This window comes from Ochlerotatus camptorhynchus, unplaced genomic scaffold, assembly GCF_037179485.1.
Source record: "Ochlerotatus camptorhynchus isolate MF236.1 unplaced genomic scaffold, CSIRO-AGI_Acam_v1.1 ptg000038l, whole genome shotgun sequence".
In the NCBI taxonomy this organism is placed as follows: Eukaryota; Metazoa; Arthropoda; class Insecta; order Diptera; family Culicidae; genus Ochlerotatus; species Ochlerotatus camptorhynchus.
In genome coordinates, this window is record NW_027040529.1 from 3,190,084 (window position 1) to 3,211,918 (window position 21,835).

The 21,835-nt window shown below is 36.9% G+C and overlaps 1 protein-coding gene across 1 annotated transcript in view; it reads right to left on the bottom strand.

Moving 5' to 3' along the window:
• Positions 1–21,508, bottom strand: part of ND-PDSW (NADH dehydrogenase (ubiquinone) PDSW subunit) — a 50,739-nt gene extending 29,231 nt beyond the window's left edge. Inside the window, exons 1-3 of the mRNA XM_065234882.1 lie at positions 21,421–21,508; positions 21,263–21,353; positions 20,531–20,666 (exon numbers count right to left, since the gene is read on the bottom strand). Of these exons, the coding sequence (XP_065090954.1) occupies positions 20,531–20,666; positions 21,263–21,350 (224 nt within the window). The 5' untranslated portion in view covers positions 21,351–21,353; positions 21,421–21,508. The remainder of the gene's footprint in view (positions 1–20,530; positions 20,667–21,262; positions 21,354–21,420) is intronic.
• Positions 21,509–21,835: the final 327 nt, after the last annotated feature.

Consider the following 21,835-nt stretch of genomic DNA (forward strand, 5'->3'; position numbering starts at 1 on the left):
TAAAAGCTTAGCTTAAAATAAATCAGCTATCTGATGTGTCAATTTTTTTTAATTTTTGTTGCATTGGAAGTTTCAAAGCTGCATCTAATATCTCTTGTACTTGGACGTGAAGTTCAAAACATAATTCAGTGGATGAATTATTTTGCAGATATCTTCGTCTCAGTGTTAAATTATTTACTTTATAAACTAAATTTTTAATAAGATATGTGTCTAACAAACAACAGTTTTTAAAAGTTTTCGTTAAACCTCGAAATTTTTCAAAGAAAATCGTGAAAATCTGGAAAGCTCAAGGAAAATGTAAGTAAGTAAACATTAACTCTTCTAAATTATTGGCGCCCTCAAAGCTATGAAGCGCCCTATTTGGTAGGCGGCCCCCCCCCCCCCCCCCAAATGAAGAGGGCTGCGCACGCCTGTGCACGTAGCATATAGGATTAGAGCTAATTGGGGACAAACTCTCATGCCGATGCCACTCCAAAAATAAATGAATAGGTTATTTTTTAGCTAAAAATTAATAATTGTTACCCACATTCATCAGCGTTCCTTCGAGTAACTTATTGCGTTTTTGGGTAACAGTTGGTCATTTGTGCGTTAAAATCCATTACCCATCTATTGAACATTCAGAAAGAAAAAAAAAGGAAATGTAGACTTCTTTCCATACTAAATCTAGCCTCGCCGTTTTCATTCATTCGATGCATAAAAGTGGAATAGTAATGGCTTGTATAAATAAGAAAATTCTTTGGTTTTTATTTAAATACTTTATGAACATGATTTTTAGCCAAAAACTAGTTCATCATGGAGAGAATTTACACTGCTATGCATACTTTTTAGTCAAATGTATTTTAAGAGTATTATAATGTTCATCGTGAGTTTTGTCATACATATAATTTATTTTAAAGATTTTAAAGTAGGAAGGAATGGGTAGTTTCCCATAGAATAAGCAGAATTGTTGGGTACCGTAAAACGGGGTAACTTTGGTAATTTTTAAAGAATATTATAAATATTTTTTACCACAACTAATGTTTGCAAAACAATTTTTTTTTTTTAACAAGTACTGAGGATCGAGAAACGAAGTGCTCAATTTTGCACCTTATTTTTATATAACATAATATCCATTTAGCTAATGCGATCGTACAAATCATGGGGTAGCTATATTATGGTCAACCAATACATTTTGCAGATAATTTCAGATGTTACCGAGAAAAAGCACTTCGGGGCGATGATTTTTATTTATTTACTAATTCTTCACCAATCAAACGTCGACTATTTCAGTTATAATAAGTTTATAACGTCTGTTTTTTTATACCAACTTATCTGGCTCAACTCGAACATTTTTAGCATACTTTTGTTCATTGTCACGTCAATTGTTTCGCAATAATCGTTATTACAAAACATCATTTTATTGAACGTCCCATTTCTAGCAAAGTTCCTTCTTTGATTGTTGACATGAAAGAAATGTATGCTTCTTAGAGGACGAGTAGGAGCATAAATCTCTGTGGTGTTCACCCTTTGCACAATAACATCGTTTATCAAAAGCTATCATTGCAAGCTCTCTTCGCCTCTATATTAATTAACATACATCGCGATGGATGTTCCAGATCTTCCGGAGTACTGTCCCCTGGATCCCAGGGACAATGTTCTGCTCACATCTCCAAATTCATATTGATAAGACTTCCATACATAGTTTCAAAAAAAATCTAATTCTAGAATCAGTTTCTTGAATTGACCACACTGTTCCAGATCATCCAGAGGTCCATTCTGTGATACCCAGGGTCCATATTCCAGTCACATCTCCAAAATAATTCTGAAAAGACGTCTATGAGTGGTTTTGAAAAAAACACAGAGTTCTAGAATCAATTTCATAAATTGATCACTTTTACGGATGCTCCGGAAATTTCGTAGCTGCTTATTGTGTCTATCGCTACCCATAACGAAAATGAATGCAAAGTAGATGAACATACGCTGTGGGTTGTTTTTATTTCTCGGCTTTCCACTTCACACTGCGTGCTGCTGCTATAGCGGGGAATGTTTGCGCATGATTTGGAAATCCAAAAAGTATGCTATGAACTTATTATTTGTGTTCTATAATTGGCATCATTGGATTGCTTTTACTCTTAGTAATTATTTGATATAAAAAAATATACATAGTTCCATATAAAAATTTCAAGCAATCGTGGGCGTAATATGATCATGTCCATTTAGCGCACCTATACAAGCATATTCACCGCACGGGATAAATGCGTGCACCAAGAAGCAGTTCATTTTTACAATGATTAGGGTGGGTCTGTGCAATTATGTTGGTTGAAACTATCGTTTCAAAGACAAATCAAACTGAATAGTAGGCATTGTTAGAAATTGAGGTAATAAGAAGTTATGGTAGGGTTCCAATGTTTAGCAATTATCCATGTTCTACCCAGTTTTATCATAGCACTATTATAACACAGTGCAGCTCTCTTTGATGTAGTAACATTAGTGCAGCTCTATTTGACGCGGTATGCCATATGGAGCTTTTGTTGTCAGGAACATGTAAACTAATAACTTTTAAGCAATTCTTAAAAATTGAGGAATTTCAGGAAAATGCGAACAAATTCTGAGCATTCGATAAAATAAAATCGTCACCAGCCTGCAGTTCTAATTTTATGAAATGCCGCACAGTGGATTGCTCCGATGATTCATTTTGATCATTTTGGTTAATCTCGATAGGTTCATGAGTCGCCTCGTAAAGATGGTAGTATAGTGATGGCTAATTTTATGATAAATCTGGGATTTTTTGTATTGAATTAAAAATACATTCACTAATCCCAGTGAAAGTAATTGGGCAATATTATATTACCAAATTGTTCTTTTGGGAGTTGGCTATCGATGGATTGACATAAATATCCAAAAAATTGCCCTGGCCCGGTGTTGAAACTAGAAAACCAAAGTAATGTCGAGTACTTTTGACCATTTTTTTCAGTAAAAACACATTCCTGTAAAAACAAATAGATTTATCAGTATAGTTTGTTCCCAAAAAATGATCTCTAATCAGTTCCGGACAGACAAGTGGAAGAAAATCCCAAGAAAACTTGCTCAATTTCTTGAAATTAGTAAAACAGTTCTCCCGGGCGCCCCGCTTCCTTTGCCCTTAATGGATGAAATCGGTTGGAAATTGTCGAAGTTATGAAATTTTTTGTAAAATCATGGAAATTGAATGTTCCAAGATTGGCCGTTGTCCCGCTCCTAGGTTCATGCACCACTTCCAGTAAGCCTTTCTGCGGACGTGTACCCATACGGTGCATTTCACTAACACTACCAGCTGTCACGCAAAATTAAATGGGATATTTTCAACAATATAATTTACGCTAGTGTTTGTGAGACCGCTCGGCGAGAACCTAACGCAACCAACTCAATTTGACAGCTTTCTTTCTTTAACATTGCTTAACGATGTATACGACAAAACGTGAATTCAAGTGTAAAAATGATCCTCAAAAGTTTTGTTACGCGTGTGGCAACTATATATTTACAAAATCGGTCAATTTCACTGTTTCGTTGCAAACTGCATACAGGCTTTATTTTAAAATTGATCCTGGAGACTTTGACAAACCGTGGATTCCAAAAGTATTATGTAGTTCGTGCAAAACGTGCTTGGCTAGGTGGATGTCAGGCGCAAGGTAAATTGATTTTTTGAATAACTTCCATATAAACAATTTATGTACAGCATGGTAGTACTTTGTTCTTTCCTGATCGACATTATCTTACTTCGTCTATTTTTGATAAGTGTTAATGTCTTACTTACTAACTCACTTATTTGTTATCTGTCAGTCGCTATTTGTCCTTTGACATGCCCACCATATGGCGTCGACCGTTTTGTCATGCAACGGATTGTTATTTCTGCTTGACAAAAGTTAAGCAACAAGGACGTCACAAAACAGTTGAGTATCCACAAGTGGCTTCTATGACAAAACCTGTTCCACATTCAAGTTCGGTCCCGTATCCTGTTTATCCAAAGCGGAAACGAGCGCCCTCTGTTGAATCGACCGTTACAAAAAGTGAGGAGGAATTCAAGGAGGAATGCGAGGAAGACTTCGAGGTGGAATTGGAAAGAAACCCAATCCGAATTTAATGATTTGGTGCGAGATCTCGACTTATCGAAGGAGAAATCCGAATTGCTGGCATCACGCTTGAAAGAACACAACATGCTGAGCAAGGAGGTCAAAATTTCTTGTCACAGGAATCGTCACAAGAAATTTGACAAATATTATTCTACAAAGGACAAGGCATGTTTTTGTCATGACGTAAACGGCTTGTTTGAAGAATTTGGTGAGCCATATGATCCAGCTGAATGGCGTTTATTCATCGATAGCAGCAAGTTGAGCTTGAAAGCCGTTTTACTGCATCAAGGGAATGAGAAACCTTCTATTCCATTAGCTCATGCCGTTAATATGAAGGAAACGTATGAATCAATGGCTCTATTGCTCAATTTGATAAATTACAATCAACACAATTGGAAAATTTGTTCCGATCTTAAAGTGGTTGCCATGTTGACTGGATTGCAACAGGGATACACAAAATATATGTGTTTTTTTGTGTAAATGGGACAGTCGAGCTCGTAAGGAACACTACGTCCGAAAAGATTGGCCAAAACGGGATAATTTCACAATTGGTAAAGACAACGTTAAAAATGATCCTCTTGTGGTAAAAGAACGCATAATACTTCCACCACTACATATAAAACTTGGGCTATTCAAAAATTTCGTCAAAGCGTTGCAAAAAGAAGGGCCGGCATTCCAGTACTTGAAATCAGTATTTCCAAATTTATCTGACGCAAAGATAAAGGAAGGTGTATTTGTTGGCCCACAGATCAAAAAACTGCTCAATAATTCCGCATTCAATACAGTTTTGACACCAGATGAGGAAGAAGCGTGGAAATCGTTCCAGCGTGTTGTCACAACCTTTTTAGGAAATTCCAGAAGCCCAGATTATGAGGAAGCCGTCGATGAATTGCTCAAAAATTATGAGAAAATAGGTATAAATCAAAAATATTGTGTTTGTTACTTATAATTAATTTCAAATCCTTTTATTTCACTGAACACAGGTGTGAATATGTCTTTGAAGATACATTTCCTACATTCTCACATGGATTTTTTCCCGGAAAATCTTGGTGACGAGAGTGATGAGCACGGCGAACGTTTTCACCAACAAATGAAGATGATGGAACGTCGTTACCAAGGGTTTTGGGATGAAGCAATGATGGGTGACTATTGTTGGTTTCTGATTCGAGAAACAAGTTCAAAACATCGAAGACAAAGTCATTCGATTCTCAATCATTTTTAATAAAACCTAAATAAATTTCTTTTGTATCAACTCGGTTTTAAATCCTGATATGCCTTAATCAAATTGATATGTAGAGAAAAGAATCTCCCATGAAAACTTTACATGCGATTTGGATGCTTACAACGACACCTAGAAAAGGAACTCTAAAGCTGTTGTATTTCAGCAACATTTTAAGTGTTTTACAAAAATGCTCATAACTTCGACAATTTCCAACCGATTTCATCCATTAAAGGCTCATTTTCTCCAGTTTTTAATGGAATATAAGAATAAATTATGGAATGATTTTTTGAATCTTTTTATCCCATTAAAAATGTTGATTAAAACAAGATTTTTATGGAAAATTCGCAGGAAAAATAAAAAAAAAATGCTGTAAATTTTTAAATGATTTCAAAATTAAATTTTTAATCAAGACATAATATACTAGTGAACGATAGCAAATTTATTTAGCTTCATTTTCATAAAAAAAGATTTAAAATTGGTGCACTAGTTCCAAAGATATTGACATTTTAGTAATCGTACTTTTGTCCAAAATTAAAAAAAATCCAAATTTTTGTATATCTCAAAAATGGCTCTACTTTAATTTTTTCTGACCACGGCATTGAATTCAGCGTAGGATTTTGCATTGGAAATGATCATCACCTTACCGAGTTCAAAAATGCTGTAAACTAGTGTTATTTACACGTATAGCAGATGACCTAGGTTCTCCAAATCGTCCTGCAGTTCAGATGATTTGTTTTACTAGATAAACAAAGACTGAAATAATATCTGTAGTATCGAAATATCGAAATGGAAATACTTAGGAAATATTTGGCATACACGAATATAGGTTGGCATGATCCACATAGACACTGCAAATTTGTTTGGACACTTCGATACTACAGATATTGAATAAGGCTTGGGTGATCTAGTAGAAAAATAATCTGATCTCCAGAATGATTTCAGAACCTATAACATCTTGTATACGTAGCAATAGGTCGGGTACGATCCACATAGACACTTTGAATCTGTTTGGACATATTTCGATACTACAGACATTATTGCAGTCTTGGTTGATATAGTAGAACAAATCAACTGAACTCCAGGACGATTTGGAGAACCTAGAATATCCGGTATACATGGCAATTACCCGCATATATACGATTCGTTTATGATTTGACAACGAAAAATGGTATGTTCATATTGGAAATAAAAAACACATGAAAATGTCTTACATTGGACTTCTGGACTTGGAGATCACTTCTCGATTATTTGCAGGGTGTTTGAACAACAAAACTTATGACAGCAAAATAATCCAGGACGGAAAGGTTACAATGAATTCCACAATTTTTGTGGCAGCACATCAGTCCCTTCGCGATTTTCGCGACATCATTTAATATTTCCGCGATTTTAGCGACTGAAAGTTCAAATCCGCGAAAATCGCGAAATCCGCGAAATTCGCGAAATCCGCGCCTGTTGTAACAGCCCTGCAAATTGGGAGGGTTTAACATTTTTGGCCAGTTAAAATAGAAAATACCCCATTGTGCGGCGGTTGTAAATGTTTACACAGGAACGGTTAAGCAATGCGAATCGATTGGTAAAACATAAACGGAAAATTGAAATCCGCCTGCTTTCCCCGTTTTTCCAGTCGGGAAGCGTGGGCGGCATGTGGATAGATTGACCGACGCCGAAGAGTGAAATCGATCAAGGTTCTGTGTGGGAATGTTCGTGACGGGGTTTTTTTTTGTATGAATGAATGTGTCCTCTGATTTGAAGAAACAATACAGAATTGATGAGCAACATAAACATGCGTATGGGAATTTTCCCAGGAACAATCGGGAATTTCTAATTGTTTACAGATTGCGAACATATTATTTGCGTTAACGGTTGAAAATAAACCACAGGCGAGCGATGCCCGATTTGTGTACATTTGTATTTAATTCACTTGGACCATGGAATGTGCTGCCTTTTCAAAGAATTTGTGGCCAAGTGACCAAGTGTCGGAGTTTGTTCCTTATTAGATTGTAGCATAGCTTTTCAAAAGGACGTATCTAACATTTGAGAGAAAATGGGGTAGCAATATCCAGATGCTTTCATTCAATCCTATTTAACAGCATCGCTAATTTTGTACGATCTGTTCCTTCTATTAGTTAAGTACCGTTAGTTAGTTAGTTAAGTTGCATTTTTGTATTGTGTGGTGAATACCAATGATTCTCCATGTTAATAAAATCGCGAAAATGTCATACCCGAAAAATTTCGTCGACTGGACTGGCTTCCGGTGTCTGGATTATTTTCACCTCAACAGTGAATTCCGGCGAACTTTGAGATTTTGGCGTAATTGCTTTTTAAACAAACATGTCAATCGCTGATTTCTCACGAATAAAAGAACAATATCGTGAACGAACTATACCAAATGATAGAGGAACTATTCATCTACCTGTTTGTGTTGTTAGTCTTTGAGCTTTAATTCGTGAGAAATCGTCAAATGAAGTGTTTGTTAACAAAAGTAATTTCGCCCTAATCTCGAAGTTCTTCGGAATTTCACTCCCTTGTACGAGTTTTCGTTTCTTTCCCCTGCAGGTTTCTTTTAATTATGACCAAATATGTCATAATACTGAAACACGGTGCGGAAATCGATGCTATACATATTGTAAAGATATAGAACGCACCAATCGGACAACCCAGACCATTTCTCAAGGAACCGTATTGGAGAAGAACACCAGAGACTGGTGGAGAGAGAGTGGTCAGTTCAGTTCGGTCAGTCGATGGCAGACGCTTCTTCGCCGCAGATCAATCTGCTGGGAACACATTCGAACGTGAAAATAACATCCAAATACATCTTTACACCTGCAGCTGCTTCGGACGCTAGCTAATCATAATCACCATTGCTTGGCGCACTCTGAGTCGCGTGGCGAGTGAAAGAGACGGTTGGTAAGCTTTCGCGTTACCCATTCGTATGCCAATAGTGGCTTCAATCGATTTCATTCCTTTCAAGTGATTTGCAGAACTTGGCGACGGCCGTGGCCACTCCTGGAAGCAAATGGGCAATCAGAACAATCCGAAGCAGTACACCAAGTATAGCAAGAACACCTCCGAGTGCAAAGTTCGAAACAAGTGCCTGCCCGTCCAGCGAAGCATGTTCCGACTGGGATCGGGCAACCTATTCTACCTGATACTGATTAAAGTATTCACGATTTTAAACAACATAGCCAGCAAGTGCTTCTAAATTCCATACAGTTTAAAAATAAACGGCTTTTTTCGTTTTATTATCCCACTGGCGACATTCGAAAGATGAACGAATATCAGAAATTTCCACTAATTAATCAGAATTATTTTCGATTTCGATAGAAAAAGTTTAAGTTCACGTTAACTTGCATCCATGCTTGTAGCAATGTTCGTTGTTAGTGCAAGACGTGATCAGGAAGACGACGAAGAAGAAGATTGAGACGATCTAGTGCAAGTGTGACACTACCTGTGCTTCGGATTAATGACGCACAATTCCGATTCCGAAGGGGAGCGCTGGCGATGGACCAAAACAACTGAAGCACAGCGGCGCGGTCGATCGGTTGATTTTCGGCAGAGCGTCACCGCCGTCGATGGATTTTGATCGATGAACGGCGTGGATGGATTCATCAGTTGCGCGGCGGAGCAAGTCGTTAAATGTTTTACTACAAATCGAGTTGTTGGCTGTTGGTTGTTGATTGTTAAAAATAGTTTTCACTTGAGGAAGAGTGAAGTACACGACGGATCGTAGAAGGTACAAAAAGGAAGTGAGCTGTTACATGTGGAATATTCAATGTTTCATAGATGTTGATCATTAATGTGTTGCCGAACTGCAAAGACGAGATCGTGTATTAAAGCATGAACGAAAATCATAAATGTGTAATCATTGAAGTGTCGAAATCCTGCTTATTTATTTCATTGCTGTTGATGACAAAACGTAGAAGGTTGCAAGTTCCGGGTTGTTTCAAAAAGTTCTCAGTTTTCGAAATATGTGTCGTTAAGTTGTTTCCTAATACCTACACACCAAATTAGCATTAGCATTGACCAAGTTGCAGGTGATACAAATCCAGTTTTCTAATACACGCCAAATTTAGTTGAAATAAATAATATGCTGATACAGCATTGTCATTTTATGGAATGTATAAGGTACAGGGGCAAGTCGAAATGGTTTATTGAAAGTGGAGGTAACATAAACAAGATTTTTTTGTATCAAAAGTTTCGTACGTATTTCTATGATACGTATCGTATCATAGAAAAATATTGAATTGTAATTGAAAACGTATAAAGTTGCCTTTTTAAAAAGGATACAATTATGTAGTGTATCTGTTCATCTTACCCCATACAGCGCACAGTGCAACCCCCAGTGATGAGATCCAGTTCTTGTAGCTGCCGAATACATCAGCAGTGCTTCTTCTTCTTCTTCTTCTTCTTCTTCTTCTTCGCATTTCAAGCTTATTGCATATCGCATATTAGCTTATTTCGTTCTCTCAACTTAGTGTTCTAGATGCACTTCCACAGTTATTAATTGAGAGCTTTCGATGCCTGTACCATTTTTGCATTGGTATAATTGTGTGGAAAGTCCAATGTGCCAATTTCCAATCATAGTTCTATGCCAAAGTCGAGAAATTTTCCAACCCGAAAAATTCCTAGACCGGACCGGGAATTGAACCCAGCCACCACCACCTTGCTTTGTAGCTGCGCCTTTACCGACTGAGCTAAGGTGCTGCTGCTCCAAAACATATTTAAGCTCCCATCATTTAATGCGGCAAAGTGACAACAAATTTAATATCATCAAAATCAGTCTTATTTTCCCGTAATAATCAATTTAAAATTGATTTAGCTGTTTTCGTATTGACGAACACAAGTTGCGTGAATCATGCTCCAGTAGGGTAAGAGTACCAGTTTTAACCATAGTTTTCTATTTTGGCCATACCTTAGATAAACGGTTAAGTCACAATCTTTGTGTGTTTTGTGGGTGATATGTATATGTGCCCCGATGTATAAGATTTGAATGAACAATCTAACACAAATTAAGGTCTCAAACTTCTTCAAGACGTGAAATATTGTCAAAGCATGGTCAAAATGAATGTTATCTAAAAAAACATTCTGTATTTTACGCAACGCGGCGCGACATGTACAGTTCTGATTCGTATTTCGGACATTTATAGTGATATCTTGAAATCCTATATGATATAAACATTAAAAATATTTCACGCTTGTTCCTGTAGCGAGCCCGCGGTTTTACAATCATTTTTTATAGGTAGGGGAAATGTCTCTAATGTTGGCCTATGGATCTAAGATTGGGCCCATCGCTAAAAATCTGCTATTTATTAATTTTATCTAGATGAACGCGTTATTAGGACGTTACTAATGGATATTGTTGGTTGCCAGGCATGGAAAATCATTTGCATTCATTTCGTACATTCATTTACATTCATTTGCCCCTAACTTTTTTGATAAACAGATTTCTGCAAAATAGTGTATAAAGTTTTTGTAGGTTTTGTTATTAGCTACAACTTTTATTAACAACTCAAATCCGTATCTCTTATGTACGACGAACCAGAGCGAACAGAAGCCACTACTGTTTTTCAGTGAATGTATTTTACATTCACTGAAAAACAGTAACAAGTTCTGCCCGCTTTAATTCGTGATGCATAAGAGATACAGATTTGAGTTGTGGGCAAAAGTTGTAGTTAATAACAAAACCTACTAAAGCTCGATACATCATTTTGCGGAATGCTGTTGATGAAAAAAGTTAGAGGCAAATGAATGTAAATGATTGCATGAAATGAATGTAAATGATTTTCCATGCCTGTTGGTTGCTATTGAAAATTTATTCGATTGCTGAATTTATGTATGGGCCCAAATTAGGGACACTTAGACCGACATTACCTGCATTTCCCTTATCATCCCTGAATTGCTGGTGAAAATATTAACGCACTCCCTTCATTCTTAAAAAAATAAAGTGTCCGAAAAATGACGAATTTATTTAATAATTTCATAAGATAAAACGACTTTAAACATGAATTCAAATATAAGGTAGGTATAATAAACGAGTAAAATGCAGGGCTGTTACACGATCCTTGTCCTTGATCGCAAAATCCACAATTTCTTAAAAGAAATCCGCGACTTCAAATACTAATCCGTGACAGATAAGAAACTGTTTTCATTGCTTTTAACTACCTTTACTAACGGATGATAACTAAAAAAATGATAATAGCTTCAACTCTCTCATACCAAACCACAAATGTCTTCAAAAATTAGACAGGTTATGTAAATCAATGCTCTCTCTCTCTCCACAAAACTATAGAATTTTTCATTTTGTGTTCAAAATAGCATCAAAACAAAAAGCACTTCGTAAGCGCATTATCCAGTTCTTCAAAACACACGAAGATCGTGGGAAAAAGTTTACGGTGCTCATTTCAAATCAGAAAATGTACCAGTTTCAACACGGCGAATGAGAACGACCCAAATTTCAGTTTTGTTCACTCATAATTGCCAAAAGTGCAGGAACTTAGCGATGAGTAAATTTGCCTCATGTTTTCCTAGGTTTTTCCAGGGAAAAATTCCCGAATTTGAGAAAAGTAAAGATTTGACTCACTCAGTCAATTGGTACTACTCCGAGACTGCATAAAACTTTCGTGAATTTCCTCATTTTCCGGCAGATTTTTTTAGGTTTTCCACAGGAAACCATGAGGCAAATTTTACTCATCGCTGAGTTCCTACACTTTTGGCGATTATGAGTGAACTAAACTCAAATTTGGGTCGTTCTCATTCGCCGTGTACTGTTTATCGTATTCTGGCATCCTTGACAACAGTTCGGAAGAGGGATAGTGGAAAACCAGCCAAAGTAATGAGTCGCTTCACAATACGTTCAACAACAATGATTCGATAAGTCAGCGGGACGCCGCTAAAAAATTCAAGTTCACGCAACCTCACATCTGTAAAACGTTGAAAAGGATAGGAATAGTTTGTCGAAAGAAATCAAGGGCTCCAGAATACGCCGATCAAAAAATGTCTCGTTTTGGATGTTGAAAGTTACTTTCCTCTTTCAAAATCTCACATTCCTGGAAATGATCGATAAAGATTGTACTCGAAAAACAATGCAACAATTTGTTTTGTGTACAACTTTAAGCAAATAAGGATGGGTATAAATTGATGAAATTGAGTAAAACTACTTTAGAGTGTATTGTTTACATGTGACGTCACAATCTGTCAAGTGGTTACAGAGATGGCTTCCAAGCAAGTAGTGCTTCGACAACAAATGGAAAATCCAGGTCAGTCCCACAGGTGAATCGCGAAACCGTTTGAAATCGCCAATTCGACCGTGTCCCGTGTGGTAAAATCGTTCAAATAGAGACCCAGACGACCCAGCCGCGAGCTGGCAGCGGAAGAAAAGCGAAGACGACCGACCCCGTGAACGCAAGGAAGGTGAGGGATTACTTCAAGCGCAATCTGAACCTTTCGATTCGGGACGTGACCTAGAAGGTCAATTTCTGGTTTTCAAGGTAAGGAAGGCACCTAACCGAATCGATAAACAGAATACGGTGGCCAAATCCCGCGCCAGGAAGGTGTACCGCGAGTGGTTGGTGCAGCCGAAATGCATCGTAATAGACGTACACAGGGTGTCCATTCAAATTCCATTTTTCAACTCCTGGTTTTTTCCCGGTTATTAAAAAACTCTACCTTAAACAAAAAAGACGTTCAAAAATAACCCTTTAGAGATAATAATAAAATTTATTCAGCAGAATTCCTCTAGAATATACAGGGCTGGTAGTGGGTTATACAATAGTATTGACTACAATAACGAAAAAAGTTACCAAATAGTGACTTTAAAGCAATAAAAAAAAAGTGACCAATAGTAACATTTATTGATCGGAAAGATATTAAAGATATTAATCTAATCTGTCGTTGAATGCGATCCGCTGTGACAAATATTATAAATTCGTAAACCACCATGATCATTTCACAAGCTTTTTTTTTATTGAAGGATCTTATAAATTTGTTTTCGTAAAATCAGAATTAATTGGATAATCAATAGGTTAATTTGTAACCTCCATTTCCTCACACAGTAATCATTTTTCTGCCACGATTTTTTGAAACCAACCGTTGAATAAGTTGAATTAAGATTCAGATCGCGAATTGGTTGAATTTCGGGATGTGAAAGATTAAACATAGAAATTTATTAGGAAATCTTTAAATTGAAAAAAAATAAAGCGGAGGGAAAAATGTTCAACGTCTTGGACAAATTCGTCAAGCAATTTTAAAGATCTAGAATATAGAAACTTCTGTAAAACAAATTTTCATATCTCTGGAACCTAGACAAGTGTTCTGGATCGTATCAATAATTATCATTATGCTGGAACGAGAAAAAATTTCTCGAAAAATCTCGATCTTCTCGAAAAGTTGTAAGATTCTGGTATACATTTTAGAGATATTTGACATTTTTTTTCATTTAATTCTGGTACTTAGTAATTCGTTATCTTTAATTCAAACAAATTAAGAAAGCGTAAAATAATTTACGATACGTTAGAATGTAAGTTCACAGTCCAAGAAACATTTAATGATTCTAAAATATAGAAAATATTTCATGATTTTAAGCATGAAAATTTGTTGATTCCGTACTTGTATAAAATACAATTTGATGAGCTTGGAAAAGAATTTCTGAAAAAAAAAGAAGATTCTACTACATGATTTTCCGATGTTTGCCAATACTAAAGCTTCCGGCCTTCAAAGATTTATCGAAATTCAGGTCTTTGAAAAAATCTCTACCGCTTGGAAAGTTTCCTAGACCATTTTCCAACATATTAGGTTTGGAAAACTTTCAAGATAACGAAAAGATATCGGAACCAGAGTTTTTTTTTTCAAAACCTTAGAAAATGTGTGATATCTTGAGATCATAGACAATAGAAAAAATTGTATATCCTAATTTTTCTTGAAGATGACGGACTTTCTTTACAGGATTCCAAGAGGATGATTTGAGAATGCTTAGCAAAATTTCAAGGAATGTATTTTTTATTTATAGTAATTTTTACACTCTCGGATCATTCGTGCTTTATCCGGGTGAGATTTGAACTCATGATTTTGGAGTGAGCGGTATGGATTCAGATCTTTATGTTTTACAGACTAACCTCGGTATTCAAAGATGTCCTAATCTTGGTACCTGGTTAGCACAAAATGCAGAAATCAATGTTTAATTTATCTCTATGTCTGGCGTCGAACATTTGCATACCAAGCATGATCGGAGTTTGCAAGGAGTTTGAGATGGCATGAATCTGCTTCTCTATCTTGAAGTGGCTTCGTAACAGGGTATGTCTCGCTCAGTCTTTATACTAGAACTACTTCACATACCATATTAAATTCTATAAATTTAGCTATCGTAGAAGGAACAACGACAAAATCACCGCTTGATCCGGGCACGAACAAATTGTGAGTGAGAGAAAAGAATAATATGAAAGTTGTAAGCAAGAGAATATAATGATGTATGTGTTATAAAGTTGATTGATTCCAAGTAACATAATAAGTTTAAAGGTTTAAAGGATTCTTCAAGACCAAATGGCCTACAAGACTAATATAAAATCAAACTTGTTACTTGGGATGAGTATTTCCCGGTGCAATTTGGGTTTTCCCGCATTTTTCCCGGTAAATCCGAATTCCCGGTTTTTTCCCGGATTTCCCGGGTGGATGGACATCCTGCGTACATTAAAGCGGACGCCAAGCAGATCCCCGACCTTGAGTTTTTCGTCGACAAGTCCCGCCTGGATGTTCCAGAAGAAGAAGGTCGAAACAATTTGCGTGGCAGGTGATCTGTGGGTGCGGCAAATTCAGCAAGCCGTACATAACGACCGGCACCATCAACGACCAAATATATAAAGAAGAATGCCTCCAGAAGCGCCTCTGTTTTGGCCGGATCTGGCATCGTGCCAATACGCGAAACCGATGATGGAGTGGTACGAAGCCAACGATGTTGCTTTTGTGCCGAAAGAGGCAAATCTGTCAAACTCGCCAGAACATCGCCCAATAGAAAAATTCTGGGCGATTATTAAGGGCAAGCTCCGGAAAACAGGGAAGGTCTTCAAAAGCGGCAAGAATTTGATGGGTAGCGTTAAGTCCAAGGTGCGGAATTTAGCCTAAGAGAGGAGGTTGAATAAACCAACTTTGCAAAAACATAGCTAACATGTGTCTATTTATTCGCTCAGAGTTTCAAAAATATCCAACTTAAAATGGATTTTGGTGATCATTTTTGTCTGTTGTATTTTTTTTTCGAGGACAGTATTTATTATTCAGATAAAAGTTGGACAGCATCTCCAAATGTAAGATTCAAATTCAAACACAAGTTTAAGCAGAAAGTGATGCTGTATATCGTCATATCGGAGAGAGGAATTTCTAAGCCAAGAGGTTCAAGCCTAGCGGTTTGGCTATCAACCAAGCAGTGTACCAAAATCAATGTTTGAAGAAAACTACGTGTTTTGGCCGGATAAAGCATCATCTCATTATGCTAAGAATAACCTTCTTGGAAAATCAAAATATCCCGTATGTACCAAAAAAACCGCAATCCAACAAACTTGCCTCAGTGTCGCCCAATTAATGATTTTTTTTGAAATATGAGTTCGTTGGTGTACAAAAGCAATTGGAGGACCAATAATTGTAATCAGCTTATAACTGAATCGAAAGTTGCATTCATAAAATCGATTTAAATGCTGTACAACGCCCATGTTCTCACATCACGACAAAGCTACGTCAATAAGCTGATAACGGACAAATGTCATTGATTTTTTTTTTGTAGAAACGAATCGTAGAATAATTTGAAATAAATCACTATTTCTTTTTCCAAACATATGTTTTTTCGTATCACCCGTTACTACATGGCATTTCAAGCTTATTGCTTTTAGTATATTATCTGTTTGCTTGCTCTCAAATTAGTGTTTTTGAAGGGCTTCCACATTTTAATTGAGAGCTTCCCTAATAAAAATAACCATAAAAGAGAGCTTAACGACGTGTTCGGGGTATCATCCAAACCATTTGTGGGATAGTTTACCCATCCGGGATACAGTTCGTTTATGGTATTTATTCATTAGGGTTTCTATGCCTGTTTAATCCTATTCCCAAGAAAGTCAAGAAATTTTCCTTCCCGAAAATTTAATAGAACGTATGGGAATCGAGCCCAGCTTCCTCCAGCATAGACTTGCTTCGTAGCAGCACCTTTACCGACTCAGCTTATGGAGTATCGTTTGTACCCTTTGACAAAAAAAATAACAATATATAATCTTCAGTTATTCATGTTCTTGGTAGTACAAATGCTGACTATTTAATAAACATAATTAAACACATTACACACAGATTCTAATGAATTAAAGCGGAATAGGTATTCTGGAACATCACTTTAAAACATTATGCTTTTTCATTTGAAATGCAAAATAACTTGAAAATGAATAACATCCAAATCCCAACAAAAAATAGGGTGCAGAGCACTGAGGAGTATTCCAATGTAATAAATTTCAGTGAAATTTTTTTTAGAAAATTTAAAAGAAATTTACAAGGAAAATATGAGGAGCAGTTCAAAAAACTAATGGGAATTCTGAACCGGGGACGAGACCTACTGCGGTGAGAGGTAATCACGCTTACCACTACACCACCGGCGCTCCTAAAATGAACAATTTCGTATCATAAAAATGATTTTTGTGAAAAATTGGTGTTAATTACCTACATTTAGGCGCATTTTTAACTATTTTGCACAACATATGCAGTTTAGCGTAACCCACATTTTTTTAAATTTTAAACACCAGATTCTTCTACAGCGAACACAATTCAAGTATAAACGCTAACTTCTGAATATTCCATTGCATAAAAACCTACATAACCAACTTCACATCAAAATTCAAACATTGCATTTTAAATTAATTTTAAAACTTAGCCGAACATACAATTTAAAAACTAAATTTGCACATTAGAGAAGCATTTGCTAATACAGATTTCAGCGGTATTTAATTGTGTGCCAAACATATGGTTGGAAAAATATTCAGGTTTACCGGTAAAAAGTGATCAACTTCCCCCCGTTTTCCCGGAATTTTCCCGGATTTCCCGATTCGCTGGCTAAATATTTGTTTCCCACTTAAATCTAAGACGATCACGTTTTTGAGCGAGTAATATGGTGTAATTTTCAAGATCAAAGATTTAAAAAAAAAAAGCGTGGCTGTACATTCATGTGTACATACTTTCAATGATAATGCCTAATGAGTTTTGAGAAGAATTGTACACATAATTGAGGGGGTTAGAAGGAAAGGGATGTAAGAGACTTTGAGCGATTCTCTTCTTCGGCTTTCTCTTTCGTTAATAATTAAGCTGTTCCTTGCATGCTAGATGAGAACCTCCTTTATCAAACAAATAGCGCAAAATCTGTTTATAAAGCTGTGGCTATCAAAAAAAAGTCGATGAAGAGAATCGATCAAAGTTACTTACACCCCTTTCGTTCTAACCCCCTCAATTCTAAATGAGTAAAATTCCAAAGCAATTCGACTAGAAGTTATAGGTAATTTAGAGAAGCATTTCAAGGAAATTGTAAAGAGATCTAAAGGTGAAATCCTAGGAAGTTCTGAAGAGACTATTATGGGGATTGTGAGGAGAATTCCAGTGAGTTTTGTAAAAAAGTTCCCAGAAAAATCCAAGGGAATCGAATTCTCAGAATAGCTCCAAGGGAATTCTATGGAGAGTTTTAAAGAATTCTTAGGAATATCCAAGACATTATCTCAAAAACACGTTAAGAAGAATTTCAATGGAATTTTGAGAAAAAGTCATATGGAATTATGTAGTGAGTTGTGGACAATATTTTGGGCATCGTCATGGGTGAATTCCAGACGACCTGCGAGGCTGGTGACGTGCAGCCATGGATCGAGTATAATGGATACGGCGTTAGCCTGACTGGTATGGTATGTATGGGTGAATCCCAAGAGTAGGATAATTCCTAGATGATTGTGTTAAGAATTTCAAGAAAATTCTAGGGAACTCTGAGTTGAATTCCATGTTATCTAAATTCTAAAGGGCGTACCACGAGATTTCTGAAGAATATTCCATGGTAATTAAAAAAATATAATACACGGCGAATGAGAACGACTCAAATTTGAGTCGCCAAAAGTGCAGGAACTCAGCGATGAGTTAATTTGCCTCATGTTTTCCCAGGTTTTTCCAGGATTTTCTAGGGAAAAATTCGCGAATTTGAGAAAAGTAGAGATTGGATTCACTCAGTCTATTGGTACTACTCCTAGACTGAATAAAATTTTCGTCAATTTCCTCATTTTCCGGCAGATTTTTTAGGTTTTCCACAGGAAACCATGGGACAAATTTTACTCATCGCTGAGTTCCTGCACTTTTGGCGATTATGAGTGAACTAAACTCAAATTTGGGTTGTTCTCATTCGCCGTGTATAAAGATACAAAGGTAAATGCAATATGAATTTCTAGAGTTTCTTGATGGAATTTCTAGAATGTTTTTGTGGGGCCTCCTTTAGCTCAGTCGGTAAAGACGCAGCTCAAAGCAAGACCATCCTGGAGGTGGCTGGGTTTGATTCTCGGTCCGGTCTAGGAATTTTCGGGTTGGAAAATTTCACGACTTTCCTTCACGGCATAAAATATGATTGTACTTGCTACACAATTATACTAATGCAAAAATGGTAAAGGCCTCGAAAGCTCTCAACTAATAACTGTGGAATTGCATCTAGAACACTAAGTTGTGACCACGCCAAAGCTAAAATACGAAGAAGAACAAGAATACAGAATTTCGAGACTAATTTTAACGGTATACTGATGGAGAGTCACCTCACCCGAGGTGTCTATTGTCACTCCACCATCACTTCACTGTAACCTCACCTCACACGCCGCGCAGAATAGGCCCAACTCTAAAGTCATTTTTAGATGATTCTAAGGAAATCTCTAAGAAAGTTCAAAAGAAATAATTTAGTTAATCCAGACATTGAACATTTTTCATAGAAATTCAAGATCCAGGGTTAAGGAAATTGTTTCAAGATTCTAAGATTTCGACGTAACAACAAACATGTCTGAGGCTTGGAGTTTGTATAGCAATTCCACTAGCATCATTTAGAAAAATGGACTTGGACTTGACACATTTATAAATAGGCTATTCTGCGCGGCCTGTGAGGTGCGATGACTCGCTGTCACTAGTGCAATGAAAATTGTCACCTCGGGTGTGGTGACTCTCCATTTGATTTGCATGGAGACTCACCTCACCCGAGGTGACAATTGTCACTTCACCATCACTTCACTGTCACCTCACTTCACACGCCGCGCAGAATAGGCCTAAAGACTCTGGGACATTCCCCTTATTCTGCGAGTCACGTGACTCTCTGTCACCGGTGAGGTGACAATTGTCACCTCGTGTGAGGTGACCCTCCATGTAAATCAAATGGAGAGTCACCTCACACGAGGTGACTATTGTCACCTCACCGGTGAGAGAGAGTCACGTGACTCGCAGAATAAGGGGGATTGCTAATTTGTGTAGACCGCAAATATTAGGTATCTCGTAAGTAAAGAATTCCGATCTTGTAGAAATATTTGTCAGTCACAAAGCATGGATCAGAATGAGTGCGTAGTGAAGCAGCGTAAACACATCGTCTTTTTGTTGATTTCAAAGTAGCGTAAGCAAAGCTTAATTTTCACTGAATTGTATTAGATTGCGTATGAAATTTCGGCTTTATGCGGAACCTTAGACGAATAGAAGCAGCGTCTTAGGAGAATTGTTGTGCATATGATCCTTGTCGTTGCACAAGATGATTGTTTTTGTACTAATAATATAAATAAAAGTAAGTATATAAGACTGGATATTTGGCTGGTAATAATCATTTGGCATGGATTAATTTTGGAATTTATCAATATAAACACAGCAGACTGTAAAAATCCTTGCTCGAATAAACAAACTTTTTTTTCACACATCATGCATTCACTCGCATCGGAAAAACATTTCGCGCTTACGATCTCGGTTTACTGTAGTAAAATTCCATTTTCGTGATGTTTGGCTTTGTTTCACGTAAATAATGCCTTAAATTATGATTCTTTTACAGCTGGCAGCTCAAAAGTTTCGAAATACCACCAACAATGCTTCGGAACGGATACACCCGCTGGCGGCAGGAAGCATGCATCCGTGATGTGGTGTTTGCGTTTATCGCACTTATGTTTCTGCTTTGCTGGTGGCTTTGATTGCCGGATTAGGTTGATCTAAAATCGGTACTTACTTGTCCCGCTTGAACTGGTTGTTGGCTTCGAAGAAACACACCGCATCGTCGGTGTGGCACTGATCGATCGAGGGCACACGGTGGAATTTCTGGTGGTACCATGGGTAGGTTTTGCGGTTCGGTTCGACGACGGATTCTGGAGGTTTATAAAATAAATAAATTTATTAGTATGGTCGCATTATTTCATTTCTGTCTATTTGATGTATTTGTAATTTCATGCACCAAGGTTTAAATATTGATTGTAATGTAATATAATTGGTAAATAAATGACACTAGTTTTTTGCAGGAAAATTCTATTAAAAAACGTTGGGTTGGGGACTATTGTTTGCATTGAAATGAGACAATTTTTATTTTACTTCTACACAGCAGAGTATGTAATAAACAATCGAAACTATATTTTATTCACATTGCATTTAATCGCAGCTATCTAACCAGAAATCATCACATTTGCGATTTATAAGTAGCAAGTCAATCGCCACATCAGTTCCATTCTCCGTTTTGCCCCATGCTCTCGCATTTGTTTTGATTGCAAAGCCGACGAAGCTGATGGACATGCAAAAAGGTTATGAGAAATTATGTAACAAAACAAACTGAACGGTGTTATTTAGCCCGAATCCTTGATAAAAACCAATTTATCCTGCACAAGTACAATACTTAAGAGTAATACTAATTTTAATTGTAAATGAATAAATAAAATAATCTCCACAACTTGGGATATAATTGAAAACTCACCTCGGAACCAAGTAACCGGACCATCGATCAGAGAACCAACGGCGTTGGTAAAGCTCTCCAAAGGATTGCGTGCTGGTGCTTCCGGCATGGTCTGTTGGGAGATTTTAATAGATTAAACGTGAAGCATAGCGATTTACTTTACAAAATGCGGAAAATACCTATTTTCGTGATTTTCTCCGAGAAAAACTGCACCCAACTTGAAAGATGCCTTGAAAAACGAAACAACTGACAGCTGATGGATGAAAGTGAAGTTCCTCGAGAATGTTCGGGTGTGAATACACTTGACTGTGCTAGTACTTCGTGTAAATTGTGAAATATTTCATAAACAAGGCTACACGGTAGCACGCAACATCTCAACATTGAGTCGAATATCACGCTTACTTGAACTAACTCACCGGGTGAGTCTTTTTTTTTCTTTTCTTTTAGCGAATTCGTTTATTATCAATATTACCAGTTCCAACCCAGTGCGAATCCGAACTTTTTGTCAGTGCGAACCTCAACCTGCGCTAGGTTTTAAAAACAAACGAGCAAACTGACGTTTGTCAGAAAACAAGCAGACCCAATCCTGATACC